General features: G+C 31.5%; 1 protein-coding gene across 11 annotated transcripts; it reads left to right on the top strand.

Annotated features, from left to right (window-relative positions):
• The first annotated feature begins 607 nt into the window (after positions 1–607).
• LOC148617992 (B-cell receptor CD22-like) lies at positions 608–24,379 on the top strand. Of its 11 annotated transcripts, none has more exons than XM_088585690.1 (18): positions 608–741; positions 3,861–3,950; positions 4,164–4,238; positions 4,525–4,842; positions 5,711–5,980; positions 6,975–7,232; positions 7,505–7,759; positions 8,116–8,376; positions 8,979–9,242; positions 10,320–10,613; positions 11,432–11,542; positions 12,334–12,474; positions 13,450–13,534; positions 16,113–16,162; positions 16,343–16,376; positions 19,220–19,284; positions 19,836–19,868; positions 20,399–24,379. In XM_088585690.1, exons 3-18 carry the CDS (start codon positions 4,172–4,174, stop codon positions 20,626–20,628), a joined length of 2,736 nt encoding a protein of 911 aa, XP_088441816.1. In that variant the 5' UTR covers positions 608–741; positions 3,861–3,950; positions 4,164–4,171; the 3' UTR covers positions 20,629–24,379. The 11 variants fall into 11 exon arrangements, with proteins under 11 accessions (XP_088441816.1, XP_088441822.1, XP_088441814.1 ...); XM_088585688.1 differs by having other exon boundaries at positions 621–774; XM_088585685.1 differs by lacking the exon at positions 3,861–3,950 and adding an exon at positions 3,634–3,693 and having other exon boundaries at positions 636–774.
• Positions 24,380–25,734: the final 1,355 nt, after the last annotated feature.

The raw sequence follows: 25,734 nt of genomic DNA, 5'->3' as shown, positions 1-25,734 counted from the left end.
CTCATACAAGGAAAGATGTTCAAATAAATATTTTAAAACTATTCAAAAATATATCTTAACATTTCACATTCGTCAGAAAGTGAAGACGCAACACTTACGAACAACCACGTATTGTTATTTGCATTAAAATCCATTACAATTTGAATCATATTTACATTTCCATGATGACAATTAGAAAAGCATACATCTTCATCACATTAAATCTAATGGACATGCATGAAAGTCAAGAATAAACAGAAAAATGAAAGTAGAAACTTTCTTTTTACTTAGTACATGTATACAAGTGAAATGGTTGTTTAAACAAGCTTTTATGGCGAACATAAAAGTTTCTGTGTTTTAGTGCACACAAAAGTAACAATTTCCTTTAATTTCATGTACTGAGTATGCCAAGCCAACTTACAAGCACGTATTTAAGTAACACTCCAGATAAATGTCATGCACAATGTGATTCATGGTTTGGTAGATTACGTATGTTTATCTTTAATATTTTGTTTAAAATGTACAGGAAATATAAAGTAACATGTAACTCTCGTTCTTTAGAGATAAAATTGCTATAGAATAAAAACTAGTACAGAGATTAAACTATATTAGGTGTCCTTTAAAATGTTACACAGGTTTTCATGTATTATATGTATTTAAAATCCATACACGTATAGAATAATTCATCAGCGTGACGAATCCAGTAAACGAGTTAACATCCGCAAACCCCGGAAGTTTTTTTGGTAAACTTTTATGGTGCTGGTGAGTTTAGAGGATAATTAACTTCAATTTTCGGTAAGATTATATTGTTACGTTTTATTTGTCCCTATATTAAATAGGTTGAAGTTTATTCCCGTTCTTTTTGAATTGAGTAGGTTGAAAGTCCCTTTTCTGTTCGAATAACAAGTTTTTCTTTGTCTTGGTTGTTCAATAAGCAATATACGGTGTAGAATGACAATTTTTCACATATCTCCTTTCTGCAGTATTTGAATAAATTGTTAAGACAACGGATGATTTTATTCAAATCACTACATATTCAAAAGAAAAATATATGAATATATTTTCGAAATCAGTTCAATCATAGAGTACTTACATTGTTTGATCATTCGGATGAACGATCCCAATTTGTATAACTTTGCCAAATTGGTCAAATTAAGGAATTAAAAGACACAAGGATTTGGTCCATATTAACCAGTGAAAAGTTGCAGGCCTTTGAACAATTGTGTTGATCTCAAAATTATTCTTTACCGAAAATTTTTTTGAAAACTTGAGAGTGGAATTGAAAAAAAAAGAATCCGTGCTATAAAACATATTATTACATATCAGTATCAAAATTCTAACATTATATTGGTTAAACATTGATCAACTGATATTTAGAAATCCAAAGTATTTTGATAGATGAATTTTAGAATCACAGCAATTTTCAAATATTGTTGCAATTTCTATCAATAATATTTAATTTCCTGATCCATAACAATCAGAGAAAATTTATCTGAACATCAACGATGCTGGTAAGTGTCTGAATTAATATAAAATTCTGAATTTACCTCATTCTCCAAAGAAAAAATATCCATTTCTAGTTGATTCCCCATGCATTTTACACTAAGTTATTACAAAATTAAACTTAGATTTTTTAATCATTAACATTTTATCTTTCTTTATATTCAGATTACATATAATGTAACGTTTTTAAGTGTATCCCATGCAGTTTTACAAGTAACATATTGCAAATATATTTCCCTGTCCTCTGACAATGAACATCATTGTCCATAAAAATATCACAATAAACGTAATACAAGCAGACAGAGTATTGTATCAATATGAGCAAGTCTAAAATAGTTTTGTGTGTCCCTTTTGCACTAGCAAAACACAAAGACATTTTTTCATTGTTTTACACGACAATTTTAATGTTTGATAATGTTAAGCTTACTCAACTTTAACATGTAAATGCTATTTAAACTCCACCGGTATATTACCGCCACAATGGTAGAAAGAGGTTTGGTCCGCTGTAAAACCTAAATCTAACCCTCCATTTCGTTTGAAATGCCTGTTGCAAGTCAGGGCCAAGGCGGTTCCAGCTACACCGGGGGTAATATCCATGTAAGATTCGATTTTGACTGAAATTGATAATGGATCTGATTAAGTGTCGGTAATTTTGTTATTGCCCTTATTTCTTCAATGTATAGAACAAGATCTCTAATTCGTTGATGTGATTATTTTAAGTAATATTTCCTGATTCAAGCACAATTTGAATAATGGCAAAGAAAATATATCCGAAGAGAAACGCATATGTCTTCAATGAATTATAGCCCTTCTTTGTAACAATGATTAATTCTGATGATTAATATTGGACTTTAGACCCAAACTTGATGATAAACGTGTTGATTCCCCTCACTTAGTGGCAGTATACCAACGTCTTGAGCCTATTGAGTATACATTTAACAGTTAATCTGTTAATTTCGAGTTTATGATACTTCCCCTAGGCCTGTAGAGTACGGATACTATCAAAGGTATGCTCAGTATTTGTTGACGTCATCAATACAGAAGTTTTACTGTCGTCATCTCAATTCGGTTGAACGCTATGAAATTACTTTCATGACTTTCTCAGAGATGAGACGGGATATATTAAGTAAGACTCCACGTCTTACCAAATTAAACAACCTACCGAGCTAGACAACTTACTGCTGTTGTGTAGTTCCTTTGGTACACTCTTCTATAGCAAATCAAAGGAACTAGGTCATAAATTACACAGAAATACATTTCCTTATTTATATATAGTGAAACATGAAGCGTGTATTAAATACTTGATGACTGTAACTTGTACAAACGGCTACCACATTGTTGCTGTTCCGAAAATTAATTTTGTCTTTCTCAAATCTTTCACGCAATTCATTTCAAGAATAAAGCAGTAAAATATATACAAAGGAATAGCCATAATTATCGCTTATAACACAAAAAAAAATGGCAAACACATACGCGTATTTGAAGCCGCCTCAGAATGCTAATGATGTTCTCTACCGTACTTGAAAGGAAATAGTATATAATGTGAACATGTTATATCGATAAATCTTATTTAAACGTTTAGCTTTAAAAATATTTAATATTTGCTATCATTTTAAAATCATTGAAACGTGTTACCATACTTCGTGAACAGGTTTATTACTTTATGATATAATAAACAGTGGATTCCCACACGTTTCCTTTCTCCTTCCCGGACATAATGTATAAAATATCACACCCACATAGGTTCTATTTTTGTAAACTTGAATAAATGGTAACATTATAAATTCTTTTTCTTACTTTCAATTTATCAAAGTATTCGTTTTCTATTACTGTCTGATAACTGTTGCCATACTTTTTATACTGGAAAAGGGGAAAATAGATTGTTTTTCGCTGACGCAAATAAATCAGTGGAATTTTGTTTACAAATATACATGTTTTCTGGTAACGTAAATTATTTTAAAGTAGATAATCATATACTTACATTCTTTGACTCTTCACTGGCAATAAAATAAAATATTTTACTTTCATTCATAACTTAATTTTTTAGTATAAAAAGAGGAAGCAAACTATTACTATCATCACATACAAAACGCGAAACAAAATCATTGATCATAAAAAAGAAGCTTTATTAATTCTTACATCCATCATTAGTTGCAGCTTAGTCGAAAATGGTTTTTTTTCGGATTTCGAATTGGAGAATTTCACGAATCGGTAATGTATAAGAATAAATTTAGCGAGTTTTGATTTCCTACTACTTCAAAGACGTCTCTATAAAAATCAAGCAGAAATTTATTCATTCATATGTAAACCCAAATTAAGTTTTATTTCTCGTTCAGAAAAAAATATTTAAATTGTGTATAAAATTTGGCTTATTGTAGGAGTTGTCGTTCTTGATTTTGTTGATTTTAATGGAAGATGGATGTAAAGTTTTCTCAAAAGTGCAGTTCAAACTACTGAAAGGGCTATCGGTAAGAAAAGATATAGCCTTTGTAGACTAAAAGAGAATCATTTGTTTGGGTTATTCTCCACACCATAAATCACCTCTACTATTTGCAGTGTCTGAATTGTATATAATTAAGTCTCTCGCTATAACAAATATTTGCAATACAAACATGTTATGCTTTGGATCTTTTTCTACCGAATTAAACATGCTTAAATTGTTTTCTATTCTATTTTTTAAGATTGGCAAATGACGATGTTTAACAAAATCAGCATTTTTGATGTGGTGTTGTTCATGACAGTACTTCTTGTTACAGGTTGTTACAATTTTGCTATTTTAAGCTTATCAACCCAATGCTCTCACTTTTCATAAACGCCCAAGAATAACAAAATAATAACATAAATAAAAAGATTCATGTATGAACTACTTAGATGTTCATTAAATGTTTGATTATTGCAATCCTACAAAATATCCTTTTAAAATCCGTTAAATTCTGTCTTTAATTTCGCTAATCAGATCATTGATACACAATACAATACTGCTATGAAACAACACATCTTGTTTAACTTGTTGTTTTTACAAGCTTTTAACGTGTATTTCAGTGTTTCATGTTTGTTCCATATCGCTGAATGTGACGCCAAATTATGTTCAAAAAGGATCGACTTTGACATTGACATGTAATACTACATACACCACATACAGAACTACATTTAACAGAGATTCCTATGGAAAACTTGCAAGTATAATCAGCAACACGAGTGGTTGTTATGATTTTGATACGTCGATGAAATGTTCTGATTGTTCTTGTGACAATAATTCAATATCGTTGCTTTATAAACCACAATCAACATCTAATTATTCTTTCAATTGCACAAATGATCAAGAGGGAAATAGTGATACTGTTTCCGTCAGAGCAAAAGGTGAGTCTCAATATCATGTTTCTTTTGATAATCAGATAATTACGACAAAGTCAACAATGATGTTCCATAGTAAAACAACATTGAATGATCTTTACAAATTGAACAAACAATAGGACACTTTACGGCCGCAAATTGTACAACATTTATATGTATTTGTATGATTAAAATTACTACTTTTTTGTTTATTCCTAGCATTGAGGAAGCTACATTAAACAGTAAAAAAATATGTACTAACAAAAATGACAAAAAAATGGTTATGTCACCACATGTGAGAAAATACAAAGACAGGTACATGAGAGTATTAAACTAAGATACGCATTAAATGCCTTTTACCCCAAAAAAGGTGGTCCATTTCCTCCCCAACCCGTCGGTAGCTTTTATAATAATTTTATTTTTATAGTATAATTATCAAATTTGTTCAGCATAATTCAGATTTCTTCCATAATGAATAATGTTATTGATTTGTACATAAATGTATGCGTGCTGTTGCTTTACAGCAGGTATGTCTTTTCTAGAAGTAAAACTTTATTAACAAATTTAATAATAATCTTCATTGCATGGTCGCTCAACTTAACATTATGAAATGTTGTTGAAACGAAATTATCTTCTACGAAATTAGCTATGTAAACACATATAAGGTGGAAAGCATAACTAAATTGGTGGTAAATTTTAGTCAAAATGTTACTTTATTCAAATAGTGTAGATTAAATGGCGCTGTTATACGTTACATATATAACTATATATATATAGTGTGTGTGTGTAATACACTGATGAATGTTTGCAATATTTATATATGACATCGTAGCACTTATTTTTCATATGTATTCTTCTCTTAAAAAAAATATCACATGAAATTTTATCCTTCTAGCTGCCCCTTCTTATATTGTATTGGACCCGTCAACTGCATCATATAATATCACTGCTGGAACAAATCTACAAGAGATAATATGTTCATCGCCTTCCTGCTGGCCAGCGTGCATATTAACATGGGAGGGACCAGTACCAACTGTACCATATTCAAAAAATGGACGATTGATTTTACAGAATATTACACGCAGCGCTACGGGAAAGTATACCTGCAATGCAAGCAATGAAGTCGGTTCTTTGAGCAGCGAACCTGTTTATGTTAATGTTCAATGTAATTATTTGATTAGCTTATTGTCGTTAATATCTGTATTAAGACCAATTAGTGATATATCATATACATGTAACATTTCAAAGCCATTTTCCTGCTTATAAATACATGAGCACACACATGAGCGGCGTTTTTAGAAAAGCAGAGGACGCTTACCCTACCGGTGCACCTGGTCCATGCTCCCAGTTCTAGTCCTAGTTGCTCATTCGCTTTTGTTACTTTGTACGTATGATTTTAGTTATTCTATGTTATTTGTTGCTTATGTCTGTTTTCCATGTCTGGTCTTTGTCCTGGATTACCTTTTTGAACCTTGGTTCCCTTGCAAACGGAACAAAATCAAACTCGATATAAAAGGATATGTTTGTTTTAAATAAAACGAACCGAATATAAACAAACAAAACAAAGCATTAAATTTATGTAAATAAAATTGTATAACTTTACCCTACCGGTGCACCTGTCCATGCTCCCAGTTTTTAGTGGAGTCCGAGTTGCTCATTTACTTTTGTTACTTTGTATGTATGATTTTAGTTACTTTATGTTCTTTGTTGTGTGTGTCTGTTTTCCATGTCTGGTCTTTGTCCCTGGATTACATTCTTTTGATTACCGCTATAACCTTGGTTCCCTTGACTACTCTTTTACTTCATCGAATCAAAAATTAATTATATTATTATATATTTCCGTGTAAACTTTTTTTCGGATGAGCAACGGCTTTGTCATAGTCAGTCATATCGATGATGTCGTCAAATGGTAAAAATACCTAGATTTGTCAGTATATACCTATCTTTTTTTAAAGTTGACTATTTGATGCCCATTTTAAAGGGACTGTCTGCTATCTATATGGAAAGTTTCTTTAATGCATGCGTGTATTTGTTTAAAAAAAGATATAGCAGTTGGAGATTAGGGAAACAGGTTTGTTGGTGTTTTTGAAACTTTTGCCTTTGATTAAATATGAAATCTTGGGGTTTTGTTTGTTCAAATTGATTCATGTTTTTCATAGATGGACCTCAAATGACAAAAATTTATCCAGCTACCACAAGTTACCAAAAGGTTGTAAACTCCAATCTAAATTCAATTACATGTTCAGCTGATTGTAAACCATTTTGTACCTTTGAATGGATCTTCCCCGACGGAACAACCGGTACAAGCAACGTTTTATCTTTGTCAAGGATACAGAAAAGTCACCACGGGACCTTTAAATGTAAGGTCAGAAACGGGATAGGGTCAGAGGAAATCAGCTTCTCCTTAGATGTACAATGTAAGTACTATCATTCATATCAGGTAAAATAATTTTGTTTAGATGTTAAAGTTTGAACTAAAAATTGAAACTTATGTTCATTTTTTAGCAAAATAATATAATCATTGCTAATTAATGCTATTGACTGTAACATTTTCATGTATCATCAAAGTATCCTTTTATGCATAACCTTAAAACATTGTATTATGAAATGTTTAAACTTATGTTAAGTAACCATATATCACCATATAGATAAGGGAAAATGTTCACGTTCATTTATGCAAAATTTACAGATTCGCCAGAAAATCTGACGTTATCCCCTGGGAACAGCTTACATACGATAAGTGAAAATCGTGACATAAATATAGCTTGTTTCGCTACATGTAATCCGCAGTGCAACTACAGTTGGACTGGTCCAAGCTGGTCCTCAAATGGAGATGTTTTACAGTTAAGAAGTATTTCAAAGTCCAACGATGGCAAATACCGATGCAAAGCTGAAAATGTGCATGGCACTATATATTCAGACTACATAACGATTAATGTTATTCGTAAGTAATTTTACGTTAATACTAGTGTGGTGAAAATTCTAGTCATTTATGAATATATATTTTATGTAATGGCAAAATTATTCCTAAAAGCAAATTGATAACGGAAAACATATCATTAAAACCTTGTGTTTGTGAACAATTTTAGATACTTATCTCTTTTAGTAAAATATCATTTCTTACGCTACAAATATTGTCTGCTCTTCAAATGCACCAGTAGTGTCTCTCTTTAACTACAAAAAATATAAAGTTTGTAGATCCTTTATTTCGAACATTAAAAAACACACCCACAGGAATGAATGAAATAAGATTTTTACAGCTAGTGCAATGTAAAATTTATCAATTTTTTTCACTTCCAGATTCTCCATCTGAAGTCACTCTGTCGCCTACAACAATTAACTACACCAAACAAAAGGGGGAATCCTTAGGTCCAATTTCTTGTACAGCTAATTGTAACCCTTCCTGTCAATATAAGTGGATATACCCAGACGGTTCATTACACTCTACTGAAACACTATCCATAACCAATCTGTCTGCGACTGAGCATCATGGCGATTTTCGGTGCCAAATAACAAACAGTCAAGGCACAACTACGAAATACATTAATGTTGTGGTTAACTGTAAGTATTAACTGTAAATTGTTTTAAGAATCAGGCAAAGTTGGAAAAATTAGAAATATGCTTGTCAAAACCCCACCTTCCCCACAACATAATTTCACTTAATGATGCATCCTCTTTTTGAAAAGACCATTAATCTCTGCATCACTGGATTTAGTAAGAAATCCTTCAATAGAATGTTAACAAATGAGGTCTTTGACAGAGCAATCTGCATCCGAAATGTTCATTTTAAGCGCATTTCAATGAAATTGTAATTCTGCTAACCAAAGTTATATGGAAAACTTGTCTTTTTTCATTGATTCTGATGGTATAAAAGGTAAATTATATTTTTAAAATGATGGGTCCTTTCATACCATGTTTCACCCACTGCATGATTCTAACAGAGGCTGACACTTAATAACTGTTTGTTTGATTCTGGTGTTTAAACAGCACTTAAAACAATTGATAATGCTTTCTCAAACTTAATTGATTTTTAAGTAAATTTTTATAGTTGTTCACATGTGTTCAAATGATAGAAACGGAAAATAACATTTGACGAATCTCATAGTATTGTAAGATAAGATTATCAATCATGTCCATCTTATATTCTTATTTTGAACTTTAAGATAAACCAGAAACGACCACTCTAACTCCATCAACAACGACTCAAGTAGTCAGTGAGTTTCGGGGATTTACTCTGACATGTAAAGCAGATTGTAGACCTCAATGCTCTTATACATGGCTATCTGTGCATGGACCTAATATTTTTCCGAGTAGTTCTCAATTGCGATTTAGCACAATTCGTAGGAAGGATTCTGGACAGTACTATTGTAGAGCACAAAATAATTATGGATCAAAATATTCTTCAACTGTTACAATAATTGTTCAGAGTATGTACACATTATACTTATAGAAAAAAATAAATAAAATGGGTTTTTTTTACAGTGTCACTAAGAACTTTAGAAAACGGTCATAAAAACAATCTAGGGAACCAGGGTTTGAGTGTTTAATAAAAGAATATTAAGACAGACTAGACTGGGAAAATAGACACACAAAAAAAAAAGAACATGAAATAACCAAAATAATACTGTCGAAGAAACAAATGTAAATGAGCAACCTGGACTCTACTAAAATCTGAATCAAGTGCACTGGTAGGGTAAGCGTCCTCAAATTATCAAAATGAATACTGGAGCTCCAAGTAAGTATCATGCAAAATGTGATTCATGGTTGGAAAGCCTACATATTTTTATTTTTTATATTTTGTTGAAAATGTTATAGTTAACAGAAATTATCGTGTGGCTTTTCATATAACCTTTGTTCTTAGGAGATAAAATTTATATAAAATGTACTGTAGAATTCAAAATGAAGGGAGATAACTCTGTCAATAACACTAAAATGTAATAGAAAATATTGGATTTATTAATGTTGATCATCTCCTAAGAGTAAGCAGGTTGGAATGAGTAATTATACATATAGACTTATAAAGCAACTTAATGACAAAAATAAAAATATGCAGCCTTATTTAGGGTGTTTATTCCGAGTTGGTCATTTGCTTTGTTACTTTGTATGTATAATTTTAGTTATTTTATGTTCTTTGTTGTGTATGTCTGTTTTCCATGTCTGGTCTTTGTCCCTGAATTACATTCTTTTCATTACCCTATAACCTTGGTTCCCTTGATTACTCTTTCATATAATAAAGAATTTGAAGGATTCTTATAAAGACTGGTACTTAATACTTTCAAATGATAAACTGATATGTACATATGTAGTAAATGAATATTTATTAATCGGTTTAATATAAAATGACTATTTTATTTGCATGTATATGAGAATACAAATAGAGTAACAAACGTGAGTGTGATATGTATCAGCTGTTATTCATCGGATTCAAAATCTTATCATGATCAGGTGCAAACCTTTCACATATTATTATATTCTCTTAATATCCTCTTCTCTTCTTTTTCGAGCACTACCAACAAAAGTAGAAAACATGAGTGTGATTTGTACAGGCCCAGATTCAGCAGCTATTTCATGGATTCCAGATCTAAGTGTAGTCCCAGAGCAAAATTTCACAATATCATATTGGAAAAAAGGAGTAAATTTAAAAAGCAATAAAGCGTACACAAAGGACAGTAATCATCAGTTCTTATATATCTTGGATTTGGATGAATTGACATCCTCCTCTGAGTACAACTTTCAGATTCTGTCATATAATGGAATAAGTACAGCGCGGTCAAACACAATTAGCTGTTTAACACCGGGTATGTGTGGTATATTATATACATAATTAACACCGGATATGTGTGGTATAACATTTACATAATTAAGATCAGGTATGTGTGGTATATCATTTACATAATTAAGATCAGGTATGTGTGGTATATCATTTACATAATTAACACCGGATATGTGTGGTATATCATTTACATAATTAAGATCAGGTATGTGTGGTATATCATTTACATAATTAACACCGAATATGTGTGGTATATCATTTACATAATTAAGATCAGGTATGTGTGGTATATCATTTACATTATTAACATCGGGTATGTTTTGTACATCATTTAAACAATTATGAATAGTTTATTAACTCGTCCCGTGTGCTGTATGGATTTTTGTAGAAAAGGCGTTTGAATCTTATGGTATCAAAAGTTTTTTGTTAAAGATTTATGTAGAGTGTCTGTGGCAGACTTCATTTTCCCAAAGAACTTAAATGAAACTCAAATAGATAAACTCTAAGCTATATACACCTGTTTTGATACTCCGATATTCTTAATGTTCATAATTTGGTGACATCAAACAAATTGCTAATAATTTAAGATGTTTGAAACAAAAATAAAATATGATATAAAAGTAAATTGAAATTGCATTTACTGATTCTTTTATATAATTTGACATTTTTTGTTTATTTTTACAATATATTTATAAAGCACTTTACAAGACAGAGTAAATCTGGTATACGTAGGTAATGTTATAATTTGGCATCTTTTTGAAGACAAAAGAAAAATTTGTGTTGATTTTTCACATTTTTTTTCCTTTTCCGTGTTCAAATGTATCTTTGCAATATCTATTTCAGCACCTTTATCCAATGACTCGGCAAGCAATGCTGAATTGATAGGTGGAATTGTTATGATATCACTTTCAGTGTTGATTATCGCTGCAGTAATCGTTTTTTTTGTTTTGCGAAGTAAGTTTTCTATTCTGTAACCATTCTACTAATCAGATAATACAATGTTTGATATCAACTTTTCAAAATAAATTCTTTATTAAAAATTATATCCTTTAGGGTCAAGCAATATATAAAATAATATAACTACACAATATAAACAAAATTTAAGGCAAAATTCAAACAGCATGCAGAAATTGAAAAATCGATATCACTACTATGAATTTGTCCGACTTGGGTCTGCTGTCCTCTCTTCTAATGATTTTACAAAGATAACTCAAACATGTCTTACAAGCTCAGGGGGTATGGCTTAGAATAAAAAAAAAATAACTTGTCCATTTTATCTTAATTTTTAAAAGATGGAGAAAGGTTATTCATAAAATCAAGAAAGTGTATTCTTAATTCGGAATAAATTGAATACGAATGAAATATACAAACGACACATGACTTTTAACTATATTATAATTATAGAATTTTCTAGCAAGTATAATCATGATTTGAAGGATATATGATTGGGTCTTTTCTTTTGATAACCACTGAGTCGATCCAACTGTCATATTATATTATATTTAGATAGAACTGTGTATCTACATTTGAAGTACTACAATTTTTTAAATTGATAAAACACAAAGGATTTATTCCTTGTATTGCACACGTTAGAACTTCTTGGTGCAAAATTTGGCTTTTTATGCCTATACCAATCTGTATCTCATTGTTTACTGCCGGGATCTCGATACGCTGCATTACAATGCAAACACTACACTCAAAGCTCTGTACAGGCAAATTTTGATATTTTCATATTTGCAATATAGATGACGTACTATCGCTAAACAATCCTAATTTCGAGGATTTGATATACATGTATCAAATCTACCCCAAAGTGCTTCAGATAAAGGAAACTACAGACACTGTGAAGTCAGCCTCATATCTTGACCTACACTTACAGCTCGATGGTAAGAGAAAACTATTGACCAAACCGACGGGATGACTTGTCAACTTTCCTTTTATTTGTTTCAACATCCCGTCAGCACATGCGAATGGAGTTTCCATATCACAACTCATACATTATACCAGAGCTTTACCGTAACTATGCAGACTTTTGTATCGCGGTAGGCTTCTGGAACAGAGTTAATATGCAACAAGATTCAATTCATCACAACAGAAGTTTTATGGTCGTCATCATGAACTCGTGGATCGTTATGGTGTATCCATCTGCACCATGGAAGCTGATTTGTTCCATGTGTCATAGTTTTCCCTTCCTCTTTCGTCTACCCCGGACTTGACTTTTTAGTAGTAACTCGGTGGATGTTTCTAAAATAGCAGAGGACGCTTACGTGCACCTGATCTATTCTCCCAGTTTTTAGTGGAGTCCGAGTGGCTCATTTTCTTTGTTACTTTTTATGTATTACTTTAGTTACTTTATGTTCTTTATTGTATTTTTCTGTTTTCCATGTCTGGTATTTGTCCCTTTTGATTTCCGGTGGAATCTTGATTCGCCTGATTACTTTTATATGCGTTTGAATGGTAGACTTTGACCCATTTTCATGAAGTTAAGAAGTTTCTTGACGAGACTTACATACCCTATTCCGGAGGCAAAAAAATACCAAAACACCATAAATCCCAAATAAACTAAAATTTTACACCTACAAAATTTAGTACAGGATGTAAAGATGAGGAAACTAGACTCTACTGGACACAAGGATTATGAATCAGGGACATCAGAAAGGGAATGCTAATTTGCTTTTCTAAAAACATCAGCTGAATTGCTTATGCGATGTAAAAAACCAGGTTAAAGCGAGAAAAGAAAATCACTACACTGGTAGTGAAGATGGCCACCTTGCAACCAATGAAATCATGATATAAAACAAAGTATAACACAAGATGGAAAATCAATCAATATTTAAATATGTACTGACTTTTCCATTTAGAATACAGTTGTTGCAAAGGTTCGAAAGAGGAAGATGATTCTAAATCATTTTGTGGGTCGTGTTGGGAGCAAGTATCTTTGCCATGGTAATGTCTTTAACTTACTATTTGGAATGTTATTAAACCTTTCGGGTGTTTATTTTGTTGTTAGCTGAAAGTGCGGGTAGGATGTTTTTAAGGTATGCATGTTAACTTTAAAAAGCCAACAGGTCGTTAGAAATTCATATTCAAGAGTATTTTTTTCTTATTTTTATTTTCGCAGTAAAAGTAAATACTTTTTAGGGGTAATATTTTATTGGGGGATTATGTTATGTTCGTATAATAGTATTTTTTAGGTTATTAATCAGTATGTCTGTAACTGTTATTAGATACGTACATGTAGCCATAGCGTGGATTGTAACCCCTTATTTGAATACGTGTTGAATGTTAACGATACTTGACATTCCATCTACCGTGCGATTGACAAGGAACATTTTAAGATATTTTTTAAAAATGGTTCTATATTTATAAAACACAAAATTGGTAACCTTGAGCACAAAAAGAATAATTACATAATAAAAACTTGATTCAAAAGTACAAGATTTGTCCAATCATTCAGTTATTCAACACACCCTCTTTTTACCAGGATTTACTTTCCATTAACACTTTAAATGACTAATGTGCTACAGCTACAACCCTTTGTTTGTTTTAGCCAATAAGATATTTTCAATTTACTTGTCGAAAAATGAGGGTATGTAAATTTGCTTCCCTTCGCTTGGAAATCAATTCAGAATAATACTAATTATCGCTATTTTGTTTAGAATCCCTTTGATCTTGCTATACGATCATTTTCAATCTCACACAAGTCGAGTGAGGATGGAAATTATCGTTAGTTTCTATGTCCTCGTGTGACAAACAAACAACGGCGTAGGAATATTTGACGAACCAAATAACCGTCAGTTTGTATACTGCGTATGAAATAATGGCTAATTTGTGGCAATATTTTCTAGTCTACAATGGAAAATGATTGAATACAGTAACTTATCCGATTAGAATGAACAAATTCCAAAATTATTCGATGAATTTTAAACGCCAATGTCATAGTTAACCGATTTTATTTCCAATGATGTGAATCACAGCAGCACAAAATACGTGACGTCACGTAACACGTCGCTGAAATATAGTCCCGAAAGGAAATATTGCAGCGCTTATAAAACGTACATATTTAGGTCAGGAAAACTGAAAATAAAAGATAACAAATACCTTACAATTCAGCAAAAGAGAGATAAACAAATTATTAATTTTCTTTTCAACTCGCGGGAATTTCTCATGCTCATCTCGTTGAAAAAATATTAAATGATCTAATATTAAAATACGTCTGCACATGTGCAACAGTAAAATGACATAAGTGAGTCAATGCCTTCAAAGACAAATGTGCAACCATGTGTATTTTTTCATAATTATATGCAAATTCAGTCATGAGAACGGGACTTTATCTTTTTCTTATTATTTCTTTCGTGTATTAGCAAACGACAGTATCTATTTTATGTAGGTCGATTGCGATTTCTCAAATGTTACATAATTTGCTTGTTATATTAATCTTAACACGAAGAGAAGGCTTACTTTTATTTTAAAATCTGTACACTTTGTTTTGTTTTGGTTTTTTTTCTCGTTTGTTTGTTTTCTTGCTCTCTTTAAGAGGTATAAAAAGTTTTGTATTAGATAGTTGGAATTGTTTTATAGATAGCTTTCATCAAGAACTCGTGGATCGTTATGGTGTGTCCATCTGCACCGTGAAAACTGATTTATTCAACGGGTCATAGTTTTCCTTTCCTCGTTTGTCTAACCCGGACGTGACTTTTTATGAGCAACTCGGCGGGTGTTTCTAGAAAAGCAGAGGACGCTTACCCTACCGGTGCACCTGGTCCATGCTCCCAGTTTTGAGTGGAGTCCGAGTTGCTCATTTGCTTTTGTTACTTTGTATGTATGATTTTAGTTACTTTATGTTCTTTGTTGTGTATGTCTGTTTTCCATGTCTTGTCTTTGTCCCTGGATTACATTCTTTTGATTACCCTATAACCTTGGTTCCCTTGATTACTCTTTCAAATCGTGTGTTTTGTGAAACCTTAGCTCGTAAATTTAGTTGTTTTAGTTGCAATTTGTTCTTTACTTTATGTTTTCGTGTTTTAATTGAAGAAATAAACTTTTTAGGGGAGTCATAATTCTTGAATATAAGAGTTATTATGTTATTGCTCTTCTTTGAATTTTATTGTTGAACATCTGCGAATTATGTCACTAACCATAGTTTTATTTCTTTATCATGCCAAGTAAACGTAAATGGTAGATTTTAATCCAATCTTCACAAAATATTGGGCGGGGAGAAGGATTTTATTTTTTATTTTTTTTAGCCTAATTATAGTTTTTTTAAACATAGATATGTTATAAATCCATCAGTTTCAGTGATGAAATATCATTTAAGTTGCCAAGAAGTGGAAGGTTTGTGTATTATAGTACCTCAATATTAGAAACTGACGCCATAAAAATTAATGTTGACATTCCCGCCCCAATGCTTTTGATTTTTTGTAAAATTTTTAGGGACGGATAGGGATGAATATTAATTAATTAATTTATTTGGCTTTATTTAAATCTTTTAATACAAGTATATACTTGATTTTATTTATTTCAGCCGGAAGAAAAATGAAAACTCCAAAAATCAAATGTATGTTAACTTTAAAGGTAAGTTTTAGTTTATTTAAACAAAATGATATGTGTGTGTGTGTGTGTGTGTGTGTGTGTGTGTGTGTGTGTGTGTGTGTGTGCGTGCGTGCGTGCGTGCGTGCGTGTGTGTGTGTGTGTGTGTGTGTGTGTGTTTAAAATCGCGTTTAACTGCACAATAATAACTGGTTTATTTTTTAGGTCAAAATAAAGAAATGGACAAAAAGGGGAACAGGTATTTTTCTTTATAAGTCATTGATCTGATAATATATTTATTACTGAGGTTTATATGACATATATTTGTTGTCTTAAACTGAAATCCAGGTGCTTCAGGCTATACGAATGCAAATGCGACGAAAATCGTGTACTTGTATGGTCGGAACTTATGCGTACGAAACCAAATGTGCAGGTTTGTATGTTTACTTGTGGTCCAACTTGTAGGGTATATTGAATATGCGTGTGTATTCTAAATACCATAAACAGCTACTGTAGTACAGAAAAAAAAGATTTATACGTTCATGGGAATAGAATGATACTTCAAATAACACTGCAGAATTTTTTTTCTTTTTTTAGACGCAATGTTTGCTAATTTTCATACACGTTCTATTTACGACTGATATGCATTTTTCGATTTAGTTATATCGTCGACATTAAGAAGACAATTTTAAAATGTGCAAAGTACATGTTATGTGATCCTATTTTCTTCGTTTTAATTTTAAGCCAGCACATTTAATCTTTTGAAATGTAAAAATGATATCATAATTACTAAATAAAACACACAAATTAATGAAACTCCCATACATAAAGTATAGGTGATTTGAATATAGATGATCGATTTTTATTTTAATGTTCCTGGTGAGGATTGGTTTGGATATATTTTACAGATTTCATTGAATGGCGATATAAAAGAATAATTCTTTAACTAATTGGAATATAATCTTTTGGGTATTTTGAAATTTAGTTTATTAAGTCGCTTAGTTCCAGAGTAATCAAGGGAACAAAGGTTCTAGTGGTAATCAAAAGAATGTAATCCGGGGACAAAGACCAGACATGGAAAACAGCCATACACAACAAAGAACATAAAGTAAATAAAATAATACATACAAAGTAACAAAAGCAAACTCGGACTCGATTTCTAAGTGAAGGTCAAGATATTAAGATATTAGGATTGATTAAAGATAATACGTCATCTATATGGCGGAAACTGATTAAAGGATCTGGCTAAACGGTATTTCTTTCTTTCGGATCGGATCAGCTATAAAGTCAGCCTCGTAAGAGTGGGGGATAGGTCAGAAAGTAGAGAAGCACAATTTATTCCCATTGGAATGCCGTTCGTTTGTTGAGAAACGCATCCACCACAGTGGACAAATATGTTGTCGATTAAAAATTCCAGCATTTTGTAAACATCTTCTGTATACTTGAAAGATGATTTGGAAAAATTTCTTACAAAGTATGAGGAATCTCTACCAAGAACTATATATTTGTATCTAGGTGTACTAATCTTTTGGAAAAGAACAACGATGAATAATGTTTTTAATTCGGGATTTTAACTGTGTGTGGGGAATAGAAGTGTTGAAAAATCATAGGTTTTAATGCTATTATTCTCTGATTATAATCTTGAACTGACTACCTCCAAAAGATCTTTCGAATTTTTCAGGATCCACATTTAATTAATACCACTACGGGAGAAACAAGTGTTGTGGTAGGACTGCAGACTCTCTTTGACAGCTGTGAAAGAGTAATCAAGGGAACCAAGGTTATACCAGTAATCTTCTTAAAGCCAGATATTTTGTTTTGTCCTACATATTCTACATATTGCATATACCTTATCATTTAGTTTCTCGAATATGTGGCAAAATCTTTTTTCTTTCCACAAAGTTCTTTTACTTCAATTAAATCTACATTTAACTATTTTGCTCTTGCGTTACCGCAAATTTTATATGTTTATGTTCGTATATTTTCTACAAATTATTTTTTTATATGTTTACTCATACCAAATGTCTTTGAAAATAGCCTTTCTTTTACCGATGGTCCGTGTGATCTATCGTCGTTATTTTTGTCATCTGTGCAAATTTATTTTTTTAAGTTAAGAAAAAAATATGTTTAACATCACTAAATGATGGTGAAATTTACATTGAATGTTGAGCACCTCGGCGGGTGTTTCTATAAAAGCAGAGGACGCTTACCCTACCGGTGCACCTGGTCCATGCTCCCAGTTTTGAGTGGAGTCCGAGTTGCTCATTTGCTTTTGATACTTTGTATGTATGATTTAAGTTACTTCTTTTTCATTGTAATGTATATCTGTTTTCCATGTGTGGTCTTTGTCCTTTTCCTTTTGATTACGGCTATAATCTCGGTTCCCTTGATTATTCATTCGGATAACCGATAGCCTTCTTCAGCATAAAACTTGTAAACTTCATAAGTTTTATGCTGAAGAAGGATATCGGTTATCCGAAACATTCAATGTAAATTTTACAATCATTTTGGTGATGTTAATCATATTTAGACCTTTATTTATTTTTTTTTGTTATGTTCCGCCTCGTTTTTAACGATTCATCACCCCGTAAGAGTGATTGTTGACTTTTATTTAGACGATTATATCCATGTATGTATATAGAAATGTCTATCTATATATGTTTAAAAACAAGAGACACTGGAATAAAAATGTTACTTACTTTCCTCGGCTTGAAGAGCTCTACAAAAATCTTCATTGGTTGAAGTTGTTTTTTTTTTTGTTTTTTTTTAGTCATTGCCCTTGGAGGTTTTTTGTTGTTTTAGTGTACGACTTAATAAACTCTTTGGTCAAATGGGCTGTGGAATATAAGTACCATACACAGTACAGTAAAAAGATTTATACATTCATAAAATGGAAGTAGATAAAATAATAATAGAACTAACAATGCAGAAGTAAATTAATTTTTGTAAACACGTGCCATTTCAGAACAAGATCGAATTTTTGATATCACTTGAAAATCATAATAGATAGAAATTTTCATTTGATGTCATGATACTTATAATAAGGCATACAAAAGTCATGTTTCATGAATTGAGTAAATTGTAACCATTTTGAATTTCTAGTGACTATACAAGTCTAGAAAGATCAAATCAAGCTGATGACACAAATTATGCAGCATTAAAGATGGGTTTGTATTTATTTTACTTAGTCGAATAAATATCAGCAGCCAAATACATTAATTAAACTGAAAAAAAATATAATGTATTTTAACTTTAAAAAATAAATGGAAATGGAAATGTATTGTGCTTTAGACAAATTGTTTAAAAATTTTAAGTGCATTGAATTTGGTGTATTCCTCGTTTGTCTATCCCGGATTTGACTTTTTATGAGCAACGCGGTGGGTGTTTCTAGAAAAGCAGGGGACACTTACCCTACTAGTGCACCTGGTCCATGCTCCCAGTTTTTAATGGAGTCCGAGTTGCTCATTTGCTTTTGTTACTTTGTATGTATGATTTTAGTTAATTCATGTTCTTTGTTGTGTACGTCTTTTTTTTTCATGTCTGGTCTTTGTCCTTGGATTACATTCTTTTAATTACCGCTATAACTTTGGTCCCCATGATTACTCTTTCATCATTATTAATTTGTTAAAAAAATTTAATATTGAGATAAAATGGTTTATTATTTTTGATTTTTTGCAGTATAATTGTGTAATTGCATAATATTTGCTTCTTTTTTTAGCACAAATAGAAACAACAATTACATCAAAGGAAAGTAAGAAACAAAATGAAAATTGTATTGTTTCTTCTTACAAACTTCGGTTAAAATCTATTACGGTACATCAGTCTATCATCTTTTCTTCTTCTAAGACGCTTTTACAAAGATATTTTACATGATACATTGTGTTGTGTGTTAGACATTTTATTTATTTTCCGCTTTATAATTTTTTTATTGTTCAGTAATTCTTTAACACAAAACATACCCTTAAATACAACAACATCATCAGAAATGGAAGACGTGCAGAGTTCTTTGAAATATGAAGTAATCAAGGGAACCAAGATCCTAACGGAAATCAAAAGAATGTGATCCAGGGACAAAGACCAGACGAAGAAAACAGAACCACATAACATTAACATAACCAACAGAACACGAACAAAACTCGGACTCCACAAAAAAGTAACACTAAGAGTATCATTGTTTCCAGTTGGCGAAGATAATTTTTCAAACTGTATAATGCTTTGAAATTCGTAATACAGATTTACGTAGCATATTAACTATTGATCTGTACTTTTTTATTCTTTCAGAAGAAAAACCTTATCAAAACGTGAACTTGGCCCAAGAAGACAAGAAGAAAAAAAAGAAGAATGACAATATAAAGACAAGCAACGTTGAACATACAATCAAAGCCTCTGAAGACACAATTCAAATGAAAACACCAGATCAAAATAAAGAGAAAGTTGCGTTGAAACCACCTGTAAATAAAGGAGGAAAACCTAAAACAGCGCCGAAACCTAATCAAAAACATGCTTTATAATTAGTTCATTTTTAATGAATACTGATACTGCATTGTGTGATAAAGTAAGGACTCGATACATTCTTTATTTCATGATCATTTTCCATTTTTTATTTTTTTTCTATTTGATTTTGTTTTGTTTGTTTTGTTTTATGTTTTAGGGGGTACATGATGTATTTCTGGCTTTATTTTGTCTAGAGCTTTCTTCTCAATAGTCCTTTTTCATATTCCGGACTCTTACTTCGCTCCCTTGAAAAATAAGTGGAGGGAAGTAACTTTCCAATTCGACAGACTGGTTTACAGTCCCATTGGAGCAATGCACAGCAGTATACCTCAAATTCAAATATTTGATTTATTGGAGCTGCGATAAGTGCTCGGATACGTTTATTAACTTAGTTCAAACCATTTAGCTTCGTGTCGAAGTTAAAATAGTTTAAGTTAAAAAAAGTGTTCCCAATGAGAAAGCCAACCAGGTTGTCGTCTGTGGTAGATTTCATGGGTTGTAAAATAAACACAACCTCATGTAGTTAAACTACAATGGTTATAAAAGACGAATTTGTGACAGTTTTATGCTCAAATGCTGCTATGTTATGTTAAGCTTTGTTAAAAATGCGTGCATACGTAAAGATGCTGAAACGCCACTCTATTTCTCTGTATGTTGCAATTGCAACAACGACATAATTTTATTCAGTTTTTAAACAGATAAATAATTAAGCATGTTTTGGTAAGATAATATAAATCATTAAAGATAATTTTAACAGCAAAAACTACATTTTTTCGTTTGAGTCATTTCACTGCTAGGGAATGAAGTCCTTTTGCAGAAGTATTGTCAAATCGAATGAGATTTCCTAAATAATAAAAATCACTGTTATTGCCAAACTAATTAAAACAACAGAAATTATGGCATTTCTGCAGGGAAAAAAGACATACAGGAAAGTACATGTACAAGCAATCGAGTCTTTTCCATGATCAAGAATTATTTATATACTTGAAATTAGAGAGGCGACTTATGCATCTTCTTCAGCTTCATACCTAGACCTAACTTATATATAGATGAGTCAGCAATCGAAACTTCATTACAAACACGATGAGTTTAATTTTTAAATTGTAAAATTATGCTTTCGAAATGGCAATATACTAACATCTCCAGCCTATGGAGTATACATTTCGCTATTGATTCGTTTTTGTCGACCCTTGGATAGGTTGAGATTTTACCGATGACATAAGATATCCTCAGTGAGATTTCACTGATGGCACGAGATATCTTCATTGATTCTTCACCGATGACACAGAATATCCTCATTGAAATTTCATTGATGACACAAGACATCTTCAGTGAGATTTCATCGATGTCATGAGATATCTTCAGTGAGATTTCACGTCTTGCTGGATTGACACTTACTAAATAAAACGATGTAGTTCTTTTGGCAATACTTTTTTGGAGTAGCTCTAGAGTTTTTAATCGCTTGGTGTAAACTTTAGAAAGACACATTTAATTTCATTCATGAATCTTACGAATAAGTTCATAATATTGAATCCGTAAATATAATTTATAATGATCATGATCAACCACCAGTTTTTCGAGGTGATGTTTGATTTTTAATTTGTGTATTTTAGATATTTTTAGATTTCAATATTATTTAAGCCATGAAGTTTTATTGATTTATTCTCTATTGCACCTAGTGCTGCTAAATTGTTTTTCGGTAGGACCTCTTTGTAATTCCGCCTTGATAAACCAAGACAGCATGTTTCCGTTGGGCCAACGTTGGCTGATGGTTGGTTCGTTGCTTTTACTTGGCGTTGGTTTCTAGACAAGCTAATGGTTAAACACGACGTTTTGAAATTATAAATACTTATTTATCATAAAAATGTTCTACGTTGGCCCAAAGTTGACCCTACTATATTCAGAATAACCGTTGCATTTTATGTTTAATTCTCTTTAATAACTTGTTTTAGAAGCTTTTTGTACTTGAGAGCATTGTTAAATTTCAATTTTTATATCAAAACTATGATAATATTATTCTACATTTGTCCTACCCAGAGACAACATTGAGCTAACATTGAACCAACGTCAAAACAATTTTGGTCACAAACATGTTAAAGCAAGCTTAATGTTATTCTTGATGCAAAAATGTATGTAGATCTCAAAAACGTAAAACAATGAAAGCAAAAATTGTGTTGCATCTAAACTCTCATACTAAGTTGGGCCAACCCTGGCCCAACTTTGAAACAGCACAGCAAAAAATATATTTATTTATTAATATAATTTTACTTCAATCAAAAAAAAAAGTTGTCAACTCTTTTCACACGTTCTGTTACCTGCATGTTTACTATTTGTGCAAAAAGTATCCGCGTTTAATATTTAGAACTTAATAACACCAAAATTAATTATGAATAACCCAATCTAACTTATGACAACAATAATGTACATGATTATCTCTTCCTAACGCAGTTTAGTAACTGAGAGCATAATATACTTTTTTTTACAAAACTGAAGTTGTATTTCATTTTGAACAAATGTATTTCTTAATATAAATTTAAAGTCTTCCTAAACACAGACCAGTGACAGTCAGAACATTTGTCTATTAAATGCAAAAAATGCAAACTTTGGACATTTAGTATACCAATGCTTTTAGTATCTGCTGAATTTATAATAGATTTTCTTGTTTTAATCTTGTAAACTACAATCAACTTGTCATTGGTATATTCTAAATGTAACGAATTTATATGATAAACTGAATCTTACCAAATTTTACCGACATGCAAGTGGACAGGTTCTGCTTGCAAAGCATGACATACTTACATTTCGTGACCACCAGATGTCACTCCCATTTTAATGTGTTGCAATATTTTCGTTTTTTTTTTGTTTTTTGTGTGTGTGTGTGTTTTTTTTTTCCTTATGTTCAGTTCAGTACAATGCAATTTTGATATTTCTGATTTGTCGGAATTTTTGCAGATTGATATATATTACAAAGTCAATATTTGCTTATCTGTCTATGAAAACACTAATCAACTTAGTAATTCTGAAAAAACTTATTTGTTCCATGATTTTTGTATTTAGCAGAATGACTTTGGTGACATTTTCATTGTTTTGCTTTTATAGAATTAATATGTTAAATTATGTTTAAAAAAGCGATTCTGTTGGCGATAAAAGGTATTTTTGGTCTTTTCTCTGCGGATATAACTTCACAGCATAGTTGTGTCAATTTCGAAATATACCATACAAAACAGCACAACTGACCAATTGAAGACAGATAACTCTATTTGGGCATGTAAGACATTGTCAGTCTATTATACCCGACTTGATAATTAAATATGAGCTGAAGAAGTATAAAGTTATAGTAATATAGAAAGTGCTAATAGAAACGAGAGGTAATCCGCTGTCAAGGACACAGGAAGAACAAAACTTATAACACCTTTAATCAGTGGCGGATCCAGAGGGATTTTGTTGGAATTTGTCGTTTTCATGTGTAAAGTTGACAGAAAATGGCAATAATGGTTTAGCATCCCCCATTTTACTGAGGAACCCCGGCTGACACCCCTCCTTTTCAAATTGTCTAGATCCGCCCCTGTTAAATATACTTTGACACTCTAATTTGTATAATTATAGTTCGTTTTGATTTTTATAAATCGTCGATAAAAATCATTATAATTAATTCAATGTTTCAACTGCACTCGTTTTTTCTGTATAGTGTATACAAACTCTGTAAAATATTTTAGAATTTTATTTCAATAGATTGAAGAATTCCCAATAAAGCTTATTTTTTTTCAATTTTTATCTTGACTACTTTAATCTAATTTTGCCTGTTTGAATGTTGGATCTGACATTTGAAAATTTGGTGGAAGTATAAACAAAAGTACATGTGAACATGCTACATAACAAAGCAAGTTCACTTCAAGTAATTTAAATACCTAAGGATGCCACTACAGGATTAGGAAGCATGTTTATTGTCGTCATTTGACACCTTTAGATATTCAAATTAGTTGATGTCACATACTTGCCTTTATCAAGTCAGGACCTTTCCAGTGGTTTCCAAATTACCGGTTTTTACCCTGATCTTGCCATTTATTAAATGTACTTTCCTTTTGACTATTGATTAATGAATTGTGTTATTATCCTTAACTTACTATGTACACTGTAGATGAATATTCAAATAGCTCTTCCAATACTTAAGTATCAGTCTTTATAAAAATCAGACAGGTGGTGATTCCTGCATGTTGAAAACCCACCAACTTTACTTTTATTTCATATCCAGAATCAGTTACAGACTACATAATCAGTCTTGGTTTTCCATTGCGTGTTGTACTTTTGACATAAAATTTGCATAGATTGTACATGAAATTAGCACTTTGAAAGAGTTGTTGTTCTTTATTTACTTTGATTTGGTTGCTTTTAGAGCAAGTTGAATGCACTATTTTCTCAAAAGTGCAGATCTGAATACAGAAAAGACTAATGCTACCTAATATAGCATCTGAAGACCAAAATAAACATTGCTTGCTCGATGGGTTTTTCTACACCATGAATCACTTGTACCCTAGGCAGTGTCTGAATTTTATATGGACTGGTACTTAAGCACACACATAAGAATATCAATATATAAATTACATTACATCAAGCTTAATACGAATGACTTTTATGTTGAGATATTATTCCGAAAATATTGCACAGACTTCGTTTGTACTGTAGAAAAGGGTCCGCAGTAAAAAAGTTGTATGTTTTGAAAAGGACTTTTTTTTTTCGAAGTTTTATAATACTCAAACAGACTATACCATCACTTTGATCAGTCTATAAAGAAGTTAAATTAACTGTACTACTTATCAACGATTCACGTATAGAAACTCTTGGTAAACTTTACTTTCCAAACTCCCATAATTTTGATGTTGAGAAATAAAGAGGGAGTTATGGAAAACTAATTTAAGTACTTCCTTGTGACAGTTTAATAATCAGGCAAAATGTATACAAGATATGGCATGTGAAGGAAAAAAAAGATTTTATTGCATGATCCAAGTATTCATACCTTATAACCTCCAGAAATAACCATCAAAGTATTTGTAAAGTTTGCCTTTTTAAGATATTGATAGGGCAAAATTAGCACTGTGGATAAACAGCGGGAAAATGTTCCCGCA

The sequence above is a fragment of the Perna viridis genome, chromosome 5, assembly GCF_037379345.1.
Source record: "Perna viridis isolate PV_CMFRI_1.1 ecotype Kerala chromosome 5, ASM3737934v1, whole genome shotgun sequence".
Classification (NCBI taxonomy): domain Eukaryota; kingdom Metazoa; phylum Mollusca; class Bivalvia; order Mytilida; family Mytilidae; genus Perna; species Perna viridis.
Note: the sequence above shows the minus strand (reverse complement) of the source record. Positions and strands in the feature narration are given on the sequence as shown.

Excerpts from the sequence above, each read along its gene's own strand:
- LOC148617992 (XM_088585685.1), top strand. The coding sequence starts at position 3,651 with ATGGTTTTTTTTCGGATTTCGAATTGGAGAATTTCACGAATCG. Across the intron at positions 4,843-5,710 it reads TGTTTCCGTCAGAGCAAAAG|CTGCCCCTTCTTATATTGTA; the intron begins GTGAGTCTCAAT and ends TTATCCTTCTAG. Across the intron at positions 16,163-16,342 it reads AATGTATGTTAACTTTAAAG|GTCAAAATAAAGAAATGGAC; the intron begins GTAAGTTTTAGT and ends TTTATTTTTTAG.